Below are 15,241 nucleotides of genomic sequence, written 5' to 3' on the forward strand. Positions count from 1 at the left end.
TCTCTTACGCTCGCCGAACACACACCTGCCATCTGAGACCTATGAGAGGCCAGGGGACAGATGTCAACTAGACCACCACCCCAGTGGGGCAGCAGTGGAGGAGAACCCAGTCCCTGATGTGATCATTAAGAGTATGTGTTTGTTGGGACGAAACTGCCTCTTTGCAAAAGAGGCCCCCCATCCCCCATTTTTTTTTAAAAAAAAACCCTTTATATAATTAAACCCTTACTCCACACTGACCACTGGTAGTCCATGTAGTACCCTCAAGAGACAGCCTAGCCAGTTGGAGAATTATGACACACCTTAAGGGCACACACACCCACAATTGCCAACAGATGTCTTGTGTATTAATGATCTCCCATGGTGACACTTGCTCATTAGCATCATGAGCAGTATTCTTTATCATGGTCACGAGTTAACAATCCAATACCAGAGTCATATTTATACATGACTCTGTCTGACACCATCTCCTCTACACGGCAAGAACTAACCTGACAAAATAAGCATAAAAGACGACAGAGGTGGTGGACAATGAATCAGTCATACCCACATCTCAAATGAGACAGAGTCGTTACCTACACTGGATTCATATAGTAAGACAGCCAGTGTATCTACACCTGCACTGGCTTCACATAGAGAATGAGACATGCAGTACACCTATACATGCACTGAAGTCATACAGAGACAGGTAGTGTACATTCAGATAGAAAATGTCCCTTAAACATCCATTGGATTCAGAGTGTAGGTGAGCTTTAGTACGTGTACACACACACACACACACACACACACACACACACACACACACACACACAATAACCTGAAACATGTTAAGACAGTCAAGGAGGAAGGAAATCGTTGTTTAATTCATAAGCTTAAACGCTTCTGCATGATTCTCAGTATGACGCGTTTTGATCCAGCCACGACCAGTTTTATTACTTATACTTACCTGCGTAGAAGGATTCTCTGGTACTAGTAAACTTGAGTGACTGGAGTTACCCGGTATCTCCCATCCCCTTCCCCCAACCCGAGTCCGATAAATCCACACCCCACGTGGACGCGGAGAGCGACACTCACGTGCACGACGCATGTATGTAATGTAACAATTCGTGTCAGTCTAGTAATTAAAACGCCCACCACTGACAGTTAAAACGTATGTGGCGACAGTTTAGCGATCATTTAATTAGGACACCAGGCGGGCAGGGTGAACGAGCGGTTGAGACATGACACAATCAGCACTGGCAGCGCCTCAGCTACTACCGGTGAAGCCATTCTAGAAACGTAATGCCTATCCTTTCGCTCTCCATCTTACCCGTTTTCTGTCCCTTCCGACAGCATATTGTCTGGCTGGAACCGCGGACACCTAACGCTCTATCGCAATCGGTTGCTCCACGGATTGAAATTGAGGACGATAAATCCTTATGCGGCTGCCGGGTTTGTGCACTGCGACGGTATCAGAGTAGCAACACACACGACGGCCATATTGGATAGCGAGCCGAGAGGGGAAACTAGCCGGGATCCTTGGGACCTCCAGCTCTGACGTCAGCCCATTGAAGTTTACGTCTCAAAAGATTCGGGTTATTGTTGTAGGGGTTAAGGAAAAGACGAAGCGGGGGGATTTACTCCCGGACGCTGTATGGAGGTCTGACAGTGTTGAACTACGTGAGGCTTCCTTTTATCGTTTAGAAGTTGCGTTATGTTTTAGCCTGTTACAAATGTACTGGTAAGTGGATGGCATTCCGGATACTTGGAGAAAAACGACAGTTGTGTGCCTGTTATTCACACGCGTATCTGCCCTCACTGGCTACAACAGTCCCACCCGATCTCCCAGACCTTCAATAATGGAGGACATGTATTTCTATTGTTAGAGTGGTCACCCTGCTATTTTGTCAATATAATAGATACTACTTGGTTAAATTTAGGGAAGGGACGTCCCAATCTCGAATTGCACTAACTGTCGCTGTGGGGGGCCTCATTAAACGCCTAACAAGAAATACCACCGCCACTTCCTTTTCTATAACTAGTAGTCGCGAGTAAGCGTTTTGACCGATCACAATGCTGTCGGTAAGTTTAGGGACGATATTTCTTATTTTACCTTTATTTAACTAGGCAAGTCAGTTAAGAACAAATTCTTATTTTCAATGACGGCCAAGGAACAGTGGGTTAACTGCCTGTTCAGGGGCAGAACGACAGATTTTTACCTGGTCAGCTCGGTTACTAGTCCAACGCTCTAACCACTAGGCTACCCTGCCGCCCCATATTGTAACAAAGAACTTGGCATTTGGCAGTTGTAGATTAGCTACACTGGATCAAGCTAAAACACTGTGGTGTTCTGGCCAACTTAATGCGTCATCTCTAAATGGAATAAACATTTTCTTTACAATAAATCCATGTGTCATGTCATTCATCAAAACCCATGAAACATACTATAACACTTAATGATAATGGCCTATAACACTTAATGATAATGGACTAACACACTTAATGATAATGGCCTATAACACTTAATGATAATGGACTAACACACTTAATGATAATGGCCTATAACACTTAATGATAATGGCCTAACACACTTAATGATAATGGGCTATAACACTTAATGATAATGGGCTATAACACTTAATGCTGATGGGCTATAACACTTAATGATAATGGGCTATAACACTTAATGATAATGGGCTATATAACTTAATGATAATGGGCTATAACACGTAATTATAATGGCTATAACACTTAATGATAATGGCCTATAACAATTAATGATAATGGACTATAACACTTAATGATAATGGCCTATAACAATTAATGATAATGGGGCAAGAGTTGCCCGAAGATACGTTATTTAACTAGGCATGTCAATTAAAACAATTATTATTTACAATCTACACTGGCCAAACCCGAACATTGCTGTGCCAATTGTGCGGCGCCCAGGTTGTGATACAGCCTGGCTTCGAATCAGGGTGTCTGGAGTGACACCTCGAGAACTGAGATGCAGTGACCACTGCCCCACTCGGAGGCCCAATGTGGAAAAGTGCCGTTTTCCGGAAAAACTAGTAGTCCGCATTGAGGTACGTTTTCCGACTCATATCTCATGCCGGCTCAAGTGTCAATGTAATCATGATTGCGTTCCGACCCCAGTGCATCTTAGTGTAAACAAGCGTACGGGTAAGGTCGGTATCTTCTGGCAAAGGCAAGACACATAAAATATATCTGCACACACACATTCACACATGTTCTAATGGTGCTTCCTGTTTTTATTATAATCTAAACTCACAATCGCTACATTGAGACGTCCAATCATCCATCCACAGATCAATGACCAGGGCCCGGTTTCCCCGATAGTGATGGAGCTTAGGAGCGCTTTAACGATGTATCTTTCCTACAACAGCCGAAGATGTAACATGTGTTTCTCAAAACAACACGCAGAGAGAACAGTCGATAAGTTGGAGCATGTGTCCATACTTATAGTATCGAAAGAAAGGGAGCACTGAACTCTGATCAGTTTTCTCCATTCAAATCTTACCAAACATAATTATTTTACAATACTGACGACAGATCAGCTCCTATCACCACCTATAGCTGCAAATATTGAGGTGGCTTATTCTAGTTGCTTACCCAATCAACATGCACTAAATCACTGATTTGGCACATCATTGCACACATGTGGGCTACACATGAAATATAGCGACAAATTAGAAGTCAATTAAACATTAAATGTATTTCATTATGATTACCCCGGGCCCGTCCGTACTGTTTATTTTAATGCAGTCATCGCAATATTCATTTGAAGCATCTTTTTATATGTTGCTTGTTTGTGTAAATTGCAAAGACATTATTATTATTATTATTGGCTACTTTGTTCTGAAGTTATCAGAGGTCAGGGAGAGACATATAAACCATGGGATTCTATGTTTAGCAGAGATGTGTATAAAGTGACGCAAGGAGGGCAAAAATACATCTAATGTCTCACTTAGCTGTTCAACGAATGGTCTGAGTTAGGCGTTAGATTACGAGCAGGTTCAAGTGCGACATTAATATCACTGGTTTTGGGAAACGGTTCAGAAATGTAACAATGCTCCTACGAAGGTTCTCACGATGACTTAGGAAGCTTTTGGGAAACCGGGCCCAGAAGAAAGTGTTAAACATGTTAAATTCCAAAGAAACATTCACATTACAGACAACTGAGGCAGGGATGTCGGCCCGGGCGCACATGTAGGTGTGTTTTGGAACAGCTTTTGCACCTTTTTAGGGTTAGGGTTCACAAACGCCCATATCTCCATGTTACAGCGCTTGTTTACGGAAGACAGACGGAATCACCTGTGTTAATTAGCGGTATCTTGTGCCAGCAGCATACCACCCTGCATACCACTGCTGGCTTGCTTCTGAAGCTAACCCTAGACCAGATGCTGCTGGAAGTGGTGTTGAAGGACCAGTAGGAGGCACTCTTTCCTCTGGTCTAAAAAAAATATCCCAATGTGATTCGGGACACTGTCCTGTGTAGGGTGCTGTCTTTCGGATGGGACATTAAACGGGTGTCCTGACTGAGGTCATTAAAGATCCCATGGCACTTATCGTAAGAGTAGGGGTGTTAACCCCGGTGTCCTGGCTAAATTCCCAATCTGGCCCTCAAACCATCACGGTCACCTAATAATCCCCAGTTTACAATTGGCTCATTCATCCCCCTCTCCCCTGTAACTATTCCCCAGGTAGTTGAAGCAAATGAGAACGTGTTCTCAGTCAACTTACCTGATAAAATAACGGATAAAATAATTAGCTACAGTCCATTCGGAAAGTTTTCAGACCCCTTGACTTTTTCCACATTTTGTTAAGTTACAGCCTTATTTTAAAAACTCAATCTTCAAACAATACCCCAACAAAGTGAAAACAGGTTTAGGAATTTTTGCTAATTAAAAAAAAAACAGAAATACCTTAGGTAAATAAGTATTCAAACCCTTTGCTATTGAGCTCAGGTGCATCCTGTTTCCATTGATCATCCTTGATGTTTCTACAACTTGGAGTCCAGCTGTGGTAAAATAAATTGATTGGGCATGATTTGGAAAAGGCACAAACCTGTTTATATAAGGTCCCACAGTTGACGGTGCACACCAGAGCAAAAGCCAGGCCATGAGGTTGAAGGAGCTGTCTGTAGAGCTTTGAGACAGGGTTGTGTTGAGGTACCGATCTGAGGAAGGGTATCAAAACATTTCTGTGGCATTGAAGGTCCCTAAAGAACACAGTGGCCTCCATCATGCGTACATGGAAGAAATTTGGAACCACCAACAGAGCTGGCCGCCCAGCGAAACTGAGCAATTGGGGGAGAAAGGCCTTGGTAAGGGAGGTGACCAAGAACCGTATGGTCACTCTGACAGAGCCCCAGAGTTCCTCTGTGGAGATGGGAGAACCTTCCAGAAGGACAACCATTTCTGCAGCCCTCCACCAATCAGGCCTTTATGGTGGAGTGGCCAGGCAGAAGCCACTCCTCAGTAGAAGGCACATGACAGCCCACTTGGAGTTTGCCAAAACGCACCTAAAGGACTCCCAGACCATGAGAAACAAGATTCTCTGGTCTGAAGAAATGAAGATTGAACTCTCTGGCCTGAATGCCAAGCATCACATCTGGAAGAAACCTGGCACCATCCCTAAGGTGAAGCATGGTGGTGGCAGCATCATGCTGTGTGGATGTTTTTCAGCGGCAGGGACTGAGAGACTAGTCAGGATCAAGGGAAAGATGAACGGAGCAAAGCTCAGGACAGGACAACGACCCTAAGCACACAACCAGGAGAACACAGGAGTCGCTTCAGGACAAGTCTCTGAATGTCCTTGAGTGGCCCAGCCAGAGCCCAGACCTGAACATCTCTGGACAGACCTGAAAATAGCTGTGCAGTGACACTCCCCATTCAACCTGACAGAGCTTGAGAGGTTCTGCAGAGAAGAATTGGATAAACTCCAAATACATGTGTGCCAAGCTTGTAGCGTCATACCCAAGAAGACTTGAGGCTGCCAAAGTGCTTCATCAAAGTACTGAGTAAAAAGGTCTGAATACTTATGTAAATGTCATATTTTAGTTTATTTGTAATCAAATGTGCAACATTTTCTAAAACCTGTTTTTGCTTTGTCATTATGGGGTATTGTTAGATTGAGGGGGGAAAAAAGCGATTTAATCGATTTTAGAATAAGGCTGCAACTTAAAATGTGGAATCAGTCTAGGGGTCTGAATACTTCCCTAATGTATCTAGCATGCTCTCTAGCGTGCTCTGAACAACTGTGTGTAAAGTCCTATTCACACGGGATTAGTTTTACTGGGGGAGATAGGGTTATGGAATTATGTGCAAGAGCACAAATCAACATATCCATCATTAAGTCCTGTCCGAATCTGCCACGTCGGTCATTTTAACAGTAATAATTCAAGCCGCAAAAACAAAAAAAGTAAAGTCCTCTTATAGTACTGATCTCGTGCCAATCGACATCCCTGTGTTTTGAGAGAAATGTCTGAATTTGACAGGTGTGCCTGGCGGTTTGAGAATTAAAATAGGCCTAACTGAATCGATTAACTCATGCTTAAAACGAAGTGCTGCGCATAGCCCATAAAGAGCCTACATGTGTCAACTTTTAGTGAATGCCTTTGTTTATACGTTGTGTCAATGAATTGAACATTGTGGAAAAAGTGGAAAAAACATGTATTTAATGCAACCCATGCTGTTCATAGATCACAATGCAGCCTTCCAACTAAACTACATTTTTGGAAATGTCAACTTCACCTTCTCATCCATTGTCTTAAAATGCATCTCAAATGCAAGTACACTGTTTAGAGCACATGTGCAAGCTAGGGAGCATGTAGGACATCTACTGCAGATCCAAAATAATGATTAGGATCACACATTATGGCGACACTACACCAAAGATGGCTTGGAATGGTTTAGAAACTTGGGAGCCAAGCTCAAGTTGTCAGTGTAGCCTGTTACTGCCTGGACATGCCTAAAATAAAAACCGCCAGGCGAATTCCCTCAGAAGACATTTTTTGAAAAAGCAATAATGGGACAAGTCATCCAAAAAGGTATACTTTTGACTCATCTGCCCATAGAACATTCTTCCAAGAGTCATCCAGGTTCTTCCAGGTGCTTTTTGGCAAACTTGCATAAACTTTTTGGACGAGATGGGTCCCATTATGTCTGGCGAAAACCAAACACTGCATTCCACAGTAAGAACCACATACTAAAGCTCAAGCATGGTGGTGTTAGTGTGATGGTTTGGGGATGCTTTGCTGCCTCGGGACCTGGACGACTTGCCTTAATAGAAGGAACCATGAATTCTGCTCTGAATCAGAAGAATGTCAGGACACCTGCCTGTGAGTTGAAGAGCAGCTAGGTCATGCAGCAAAACACACAAATAAGTCACACCTTTTGGGGTTATTTGTAAACTCAGGTTCCCAGTATCTAATATTAGGTTTTGGTTGAAGATCTGATAACATTCAGGTTTTTAAAAAATATGCAAAAATCTGAAAGGGGGCAAATACTTTTTCACAGCACTGTACAAATCGGTAATGCATCGGAAAATGTGTGCAAATATTAGCAGCTCACCAAGGGTTTGTTTTGTGAAGTGTGTGTGTGTGTCAGCGTTTCTGTTATGAAAATGTGGCGCTGGACATTTGACTGGCAGCATTTTAATTTACCGGTACATTTCTCAGACTCATATGCATTGGGTGCGTAACCTGATTAGGGTGTCTGCCCACGGTGCTCCCAAATTCATACAACCGGTAGGCCTAGGAGACATTTAAAAATATATATATATATATTTTTTGAAGGCAATGAGTCTGATGCAAGAGATCAAAACGATTAGCTTAAAAAATGTTGATAAACTTATTTCTTAACAAGTTAGGAGGCCACAGGAGGTCATGGGCAAATGTGGATTTTGCCAGAGGACAGTGAAAGCAAGTTGAAAACCAATAGAACATGAGAGAAATAGGCTCCTGGTTTCAATGGCATATATATATATGAAATAATTGCCTCCATGGATAGCGTCGGATTTTGCCTAAGCTACTTTGAAGCAAGCTAAAACATGCCTCATATCTAGTAAAATGTTGAGGTTTCAAACAAACAGGTAAATGCTTTCAAACTGCATACTGCCTCCAGCTCATTACAAAGTGGTGTGTGACACTGATGAAGCCTGCCTTCCTTGCCTATGCATTTAAATGGTTAACGGAGAAATGCGCTTCAATTACCAGTTGAGAAATAAAAAATATTACCTCTTTAATCGTGGCCAAAAAACATTTGAACACGTGATTGCATTTGGAATTGTGGCGTAATGATTAAGCGCTGTCTGGTTTTCTTCTAAAAGGGCTCTGAGTCTGTATGCTGTGCGTGTGATAAATAAATATATTTTTACCTTTATTTAACTAGGCAAGTCAGTTAAGAACAAATTCTTATTTACAATGACAGCCTAGGAACAGTGGGTTAAAACTGCCTGTCAGAGGCAGAACGACAGATTTGTACCTTGTCAGCTCGGGGGTATGAACTTGCAACCTTTTGGTTACTAGTCCAACGCTCTAACCACTAGGCTACGCTGCTGCCCCAGATACACAACCAATATACACACACATCATTTAGTGGGATTAAATTGGCGTAAATTAACCATGACCAGTCAAACTTATTTACACCAACAGGCGACAACTTTATTTATCGCCTTTATTTTTTCAACAGCCAAAATCCAGCTATTACCAGCTAACAGAAACCCTGGTGTGTGTGTGTGCGTGTGTGTAAAGAACCGCAAGGAGTGTGTGCGTTGTGAGAGCAACTCAAATGGTATTATGGCTGACCTGAAAGGCTGTTTCTTCTCTCCTCCTTTTTCCAGTCTTCTCCTTTCATCCCCTCTTCCTTTTCCCGGGACAGATTTCTGAGAAACAAATAGAATGAGCAAACGACAGACTATATATGGCAAAATATCAATGCGCCGTGTTAAAAGACAAAAGCAAGAAGCCACTTCTGTAGCAGTAAAGAATCCCCCTTTTATACGATTAAATGAAAGCATGTCGAGAAAGATAACTGGGATTGTATGAAGGAAGAGGGGTTAGTATTTTAAATGATTATGTTCCATAATATAAAGAAGCATGTCACAGGTGGTGAAGCATCTTTCACTAATTCTCCTCAGCCCACACCGACACAGTCAGTATGAGAAGGTGAGTTTAACTCACTTGCACCCAGAGACACACTGTCAGTCTGGTGCATCAGTATTAGCATGGCGGGATCATCATCGGAGACTAACGTCTACACTGCTCTAGTACTGACGGGTGATGACAGCTTGTCATTAAGAAAGAAAGATTTTATTGACATCCGGATTAGCCAGTCACTAACCTTTCTTTTGTCCCGGGAGGAGGTGGAGGCAGAGGAATGTGATGAAGAGGATCCAGAATCCGAGTCGGAGGATGAAGAGTCGCCACCGCTGGAGGGCGACGACCTCCTGTCGCTCGCCCTCTTCCTCTGCCTGCACCGCTCTTCTTCCTTCTTCCTCACATCTTCCTTCCGCTTCTTCTCTTCTTCTCCCTTACCTGGGTAAGAGGGGGGCAGAGCAGGCCCCATGGGCTCAACCTCAACAGCCTCTTCAGGTCCTCTTCTCCTGGTCTCGCCAGCTTTCAGTGTCGCCTTTTCTGCCTGGCTGTCACTCTCCTTCTCCATCTTTACAATTTCTCCTCCATTTTTCCCTCCAGACTTTTCCGCGGACGCCTTGTTCGGTGAGGTGACCTCTATGGTGTTGTCTGTGTCCTGCTGGGCCCCTGAGACGAGGACTTCCTGTTTGAGGGGGGGTTCCCCTGGCGTGGTCACCACCACAGACCCCTGTTGCCCAGGTTTAGGAGGGGATGCCATGGAGCCGGATGAGGTGTCGGAGAACATGCGGGGCTTCTTGGGGGCGAGAGCAGGCAGACAGGAGGTTGAGCCGGGAGGAGAGGAGAGGGGTTCGTCCCTGCCGAAGGGTGACTTCTTCGGGCTGTCCCCCTGGTGCACCGCAGGCACCTCTGACCCCCCAGACCCAAACGGTAAGGACACAGACGTCACATCCCGTCCGTGCTTCCATGGCGGCAGGCAACTCTCACTCTCTACCTGTTTCTCCTCTTTCTCCATCCTCTTCTGTGCCGTCTCTCCAGATGTACCCTGGGGCTCTGCAGTGAGGGTGATGCCTGGGACAGCTGCTCCAGACACCAGAGAGAGAGGATGGAACTGGGCCCCTGATCCAAACATAGACACTGGTGCAGGGACCTCGGGTACAGGGACGGTTCCGGAGTGCCCTGCGCTGCTGCCTCCGATGTGGGTGATAGCAGCCCCAGGGAACAGGACTACCCCAACCCCCGGTCCTGCTCCTGGGACAATGCTACCGCCATCTCCTGATCCGGACGACTCCCCACCAGGACCTGTCTGGCCGTCTGAGGCACCCTCACCTCTCTTCCCGAATGCTCCCTCGGAAGCCATCTTGCGGGCGAGCAGGGAGAGTGGTCCGGGCCGCCGCTGGGCCAGGGGCTCTGGGCTGCTGGAGCGGGAGCTGGAGTCAGAGTCGTGCCTCTGGAGGCCACCTGGAGGGGAGCGGACGGCTACCCCAGCCCCTGCTCCTTCTGGCTCCTCATCCATGTCGGGCGGGCTCTGCTTGGGGGTGTCGGGTAGAGGAAAGGAGAGCTCTGGGGGTGGGGAGGGGGGCGGGGTGGGCTGGCGGAGCTGCATGGGGGCTGGTGTACTACCTGCTGAGGGGGGATGTGTTGCGGAGGCTGGAGCTTGCGTCTGGACCTCTCTCGGCCGACTGGGATGCTGGGGGAAGGTTGCTGGGGCCGAGGGGGAGGGGAACGTCCTCTTCCACCGCCACCTCTTCTTGCCCCCGCCGCAGGTCCCCACTCATCTTCGTCCTCCTCACTGCTGTCATCGTCATCACTGTCTTCCTGGACGCGGTTACCCCCGGCGCTGGCTGCTGCCCGAGCGGAGCGGCTGAGGTGGAGCACATAGTGGGCGGGGCGGTCGTCAGCCGCCGGGGAGGTGCCTTCATTCTCCTGGGCGCGGGGGGGCATGGAGGGTGGCAGGCCCTGGCGCTCGGGGTCCCCCAGGACACGCACAGACAGGGAGGCCACAGCGCGGGGTGGTGAGGGGGTGGTGAGCTCCTCGTGGCGGAGGCCAGTGTGGAGTGAGAGACGCTGCTGTGTCCAGGAGCCAGGGGCGTCAGGGGACTCCTGGGGCACGGAGCCTGGGCCAAAGTGTGGTCTGCGAGACATTGTCCCTTTGCCCATACCCTGGGACATCATTCCTTGCCCAATCATCATTGTCCCTCCTCCACCTCCTTCCTCGGCCCGGTTCAGTGGGGGCTGAGAGGGTATGGGGAAATGCTGAGGTAGAGAGAGAAATTGAGACTGTTAGCTAGCCTGATATGAACACATGAACAATAAATTATAGAATAAATATATCTTGGACCGTTCGAATGTAATTGCCTTTTGAGCATCTTCTGCTCCTGTGTGTGTGTTACTGACCTTGTCAGGATGGTAGGAAGCACTGTCGTTGTCCTGCTCTGTGTCCTCCTCCTCCTCCTCATCCTCCTCCTCCTCCTCCTCCTCTGGGCCTGTTTCCCCTGAGGGGAAACAGAGGTTAGATATTAGGGGTCAGAGTTTGGAACTGGGATTTCTGTAGTCTCAGACTCTGCACTACAACTCAATTGGGAATGAAGAGAACAAGAAAGACTACTCATCCAACATACCAAAAATAACCTGGTAAATACAAATAATTTCAACTGGACAGATTCATCGCCATCTCTACATTCAAGACTCAATCGGGGACTCCCGGATGGCGCAGTTGTTTAAGGCACTGCATCTCAGTGCTACAGACCCTGGTTCGATCCTGGGCTGTATCACAACCGGTCGTGATGGGGAGTCCCATAGGGCGGCGCATAATTGGCCCAGCATCGTCCGGGTTAGGCTTTGGCCACCATTGTAAATAAGAACTTGGTCTTAACTGACTTGCCTTGTAAAATAAAATAAATAGAAATCATGAACACTCTTATGGACACTTGTGGCTGCTTCGTGTGATGCATTATCGCCTTTACTTTCTTGCCCTTTGTGCTGTTGTCTGTGTCTAACAATGTTTGTACCATGTTGTCGTGTTGTGTTGCTGCCATGATGTGTTATCTTACATGGCATCCAAACCAGCTGCACGAGTGCACCATCGTGCATAAATGTATGCTTTCCCCCAACACCAAACTCGATCAGGTTAAAATATCAAAACAAACTCTGAACCTGGGTATAACCAATGAGGAGATGGCACGTGGGTACCTGCTTCTATAAACCAATGAGGAGATGGAGAGGCAGGACTTGCAGAGCGATCTGCGTCACAAATAGTTGTTCTTAACTGACTTGTATAGTTAAATAAAAGTTTAAAAAAGGTTAAAATATAAAAGACAAGTTGTTGGTACACCTTCGGGTAAAATAATAAATATATTAAAGTGGTTATTGTGGTTTATTCCTAGTAGTTCTCCTCAGCCCACACTGACCCAGTCAGTATGAGAAGGTGAGTTTAACTCACTTGCAACCAGAGAGACACACTGTCAGTCTGGTGCATCAGTATTAGCATGGCGGGATCATCATCGGAGACAATAAGGACATTACATGGTGCAAGAGGCCTGAGATGGGCCCACTATCCATATATGCAGATGACAAGGGCACTCAGCTATAAGGCCACTGTTTATATGCAGATGTGAATGGCACGAAGCTAACTGCCCTCCATTCATCCACTGGTATCACTCTACAGCTGTTAACTGCACTAAGCTATAGGGCCGTTGTACATTGTTCAGATAGAGCGCAGACTTGAACTACATGTCCAAACTCACATACCACTTACAATGCATGCCCAAAACCTTGCTTCAGTGTGGATATTGGAACAGACTACTTTGTTCCAATGTCCACTCAACACTAGCATTCTATGTCAAGTAGTGTGCTAGTGTGGATATTAGAGCCTGGTTGTGTGTCTTACCATCGGCCTCTGCCGCCTCCCGGGCCTCTCTCTCCAGCCTCTGGCGAAGGAGCTCCTGCTGCTGAGCCAGGTACTGCTTTATGAAGCTGTTCTGGCTCATCTCCTCCCCAATCTGAACACACAGGGGACATAAGCACATTAGAAAGCAGGGAAGAGAAAGACTAGGCTATCTGTGTGTTTTAATGACACAGGACTGATTTTCACCACAATCTAAAACGATAAATGATCACCTTTGTGCATTGAACGATACAGGTTGGATTATTTTCTAATTGATGTGAGGGTAAAAAAAAAAAATACATATCGGGTCTGAAACACACAGATGACTGACAATTAAATCAGGTAACCTCCGTAATATTGCCTCTACGTCTAGTACCGACTCTCCAAACAGTGGTGTATTGCTTGGTCTCTTACCTGGGAGTTGGGCTGGAGCCCAATGTGGGAAGTGGAAGTCTTCTTAACATTTTCCAACATCAGAGCCTAAAACAGCGAGCAAACTACTGGTTAAAACACATCAAACACAAACGTAACCATGCTGTTGTGTTTTCACAGAAATGCAGGCTAATAAGAGCTATTGATTTATTCTCCTCAGCCCACACTGACCCAGTCAGTATGAGAAGGTGAGTTTAACTCACTTGCACCCAGAGACACACTGTCAGTCTGGTGCATCAGTATTAGCATGGCGGGATCATCATAGGAGAGAAGAAGAAAAAAGCAATAGACAGTACTAAACATTTACATTGTAGAAAAAAAAACGAACCGAATTATTGGAGGCACATACATGAAATCAGTCAACAAATATAGCATCCTAGAAAGGACAACAAGCCCATCTTCCCATTCCAACTCCAGCAGCAAATGATGCCCAAAACTCGTCATAGTGGTCGGGAGCAAGGTCTCTGAAACAATTTCTGTCCTGCCCTCTGGAGCTTCTCTTCTAATGAACAGACCCGTTTTAATTCTGTATAGGCTAAATAGGGAACGTAGAAGCGAAATGGATCGTTGGTCTGTTGCAAAGGAGGAGGGGCATCATTGGGACGGGTAAATCCAAATCGACTTGGGTCATTGAGTTTCTAGTGCCAAACAGTTTCGATCGCCCTTCCACTGACATTTGCAAACCTTCAGCTTGCATTCTATTGGAAATGCAAAAGAATAGCCCATTTTTACACACAGGATATTGCCCATAATACAAGTATAGGAAACTGCATGGCTGATTGAAAAACGGGTCGTTATAATGTATGACATTATTTGTGATTGCTGAGCATTGTGTGCAATTCTAAGTTAAGACACTTATGGGGCAATTATAATGCAATTGGGAAATGTATTTTTCTAACGATGGTGTCCAAATTAATATTCAGCAGTAACAGTAGTTTGTTGGAAACCTAACGTTTTCCAGTAGTGGTAGTGTTAAGGAACATTTTACTTAAATAATATAGCTAGCTAATTGACGAGAAAAAGAAAATCAACTTCACGTTAATTATCTAAAACATGCTTGCCTTACTAAGCTAGCGAGTTAACTTAATGTTCCTATAAAAACAGCGCATATGGGCAGGCGCGTACCCAATCACCCTGCCCCCTTTTCCTCTCACACAGAGCGCAGGCCCGACGACAGAGGAACTGCTGCTAGATAGTTCGCTAGCATTAACAGACGCTCCGAATGGGCCTTCAGTTCGGTCCGTGCAACACATCTCAACTTTTAAGTGTGTTGCACAACAAAAAACAATTCCACAATTGGTTCGACTTATTTTAACACGCCGATGGATAATTTGCCAGACCTGAAATCCTCCGAACGCGTGCCTAATATTATGGATTTCCGCACCCGAACCACCGAAACACGGCCTATAATTCACTCTCGCCTCCTGCTTAACTTGACCAGCTCGTCGGTAGAAGCAATAACCGGCGCCAAACTTACCCCCTTCAGTCGCTTAATGAGCGCATTTTTTGCCCCGCTTTTAGGGAGGTGTCGATGCTCCAAAGCGGCTTTCAAATCCGCCACACGGAGCGATTGTAGCGATTTACCATCCAGCGTAACATCTTCATCCGCCATTTTGCTTTCCTGTCGCTCTGTCGACTCACGGGAGCTCCAACAGGCGTCGCTACGTCCTCCGAATCCCCGCCAACGTCACCGTTCGGCAGTCTCCGGAGAGTGGAGAGACTTTCCTACTGTAGTTATCAGCCGATACAGTGCTAGCCATCTCTAAAATACACAAATCTTCCATCATTTAAATTTGCCTTATCCATGTGTCTGACGCTTTTTACAGACA

The 15,241-nt window shown here is 45.8% G+C and overlaps 1 protein-coding gene and 3 non-coding genes across 4 annotated transcripts in view; all 4 read right to left on the minus strand.

Annotated features, from left to right (window-relative positions):
- Nucleotides 1–15,105, minus strand: part of acin1b (apoptotic chromatin condensation inducer 1b) — a 34,487-nt gene extending 19,382 nt beyond the window's left edge. Inside the window, 7 exon segments of the mRNA XM_035753326.2 lie at nucleotides 8,810–8,886; nucleotides 9,345–10,697; nucleotides 10,700–11,350; nucleotides 11,492–11,589; nucleotides 12,984–13,095; nucleotides 13,395–13,460; nucleotides 14,890–15,105. Of these exon segments, the coding sequence (XP_035609219.2) occupies nucleotides 8,810–8,886; nucleotides 9,345–10,697; nucleotides 10,700–11,350; nucleotides 11,492–11,589; nucleotides 12,984–13,095; nucleotides 13,395–13,460; nucleotides 14,890–15,024 (2,492 nt within the window). The 5' untranslated portion in view covers nucleotides 15,025–15,105.
- On the minus strand, nucleotides 9,133–9,249 carry LOC118369348 (small nucleolar RNA U6-53/MBII-28). The gene has a single exon (XR_004822584.1). It is a non-coding gene; the product is annotated as a small nucleolar RNA U6-53/MBII-28 (small nucleolar RNA).
- Nucleotides 12,485–12,603, minus strand: LOC118369349 (small nucleolar RNA U6-53/MBII-28). Its single transcript, XR_004822586.1, has one exon. It is a non-coding gene; the product is annotated as a small nucleolar RNA U6-53/MBII-28 (small nucleolar RNA).
- LOC118369347 (small nucleolar RNA U6-53/MBII-28) lies at nucleotides 13,564–13,680 on the minus strand. The gene has a single exon (XR_004822583.1). It is a non-coding gene; the product is annotated as a small nucleolar RNA U6-53/MBII-28 (small nucleolar RNA).
- Nucleotides 15,106–15,241: the final 136 nt, after the last annotated feature.

This window comes from Oncorhynchus keta, chromosome 35 (assembly GCF_023373465.1).
Source record: "Oncorhynchus keta strain PuntledgeMale-10-30-2019 chromosome 35, Oket_V2, whole genome shotgun sequence".
Lineage (NCBI taxonomy): Eukaryota > Metazoa > Chordata > Actinopteri > Salmoniformes > Salmonidae > Oncorhynchus > Oncorhynchus keta.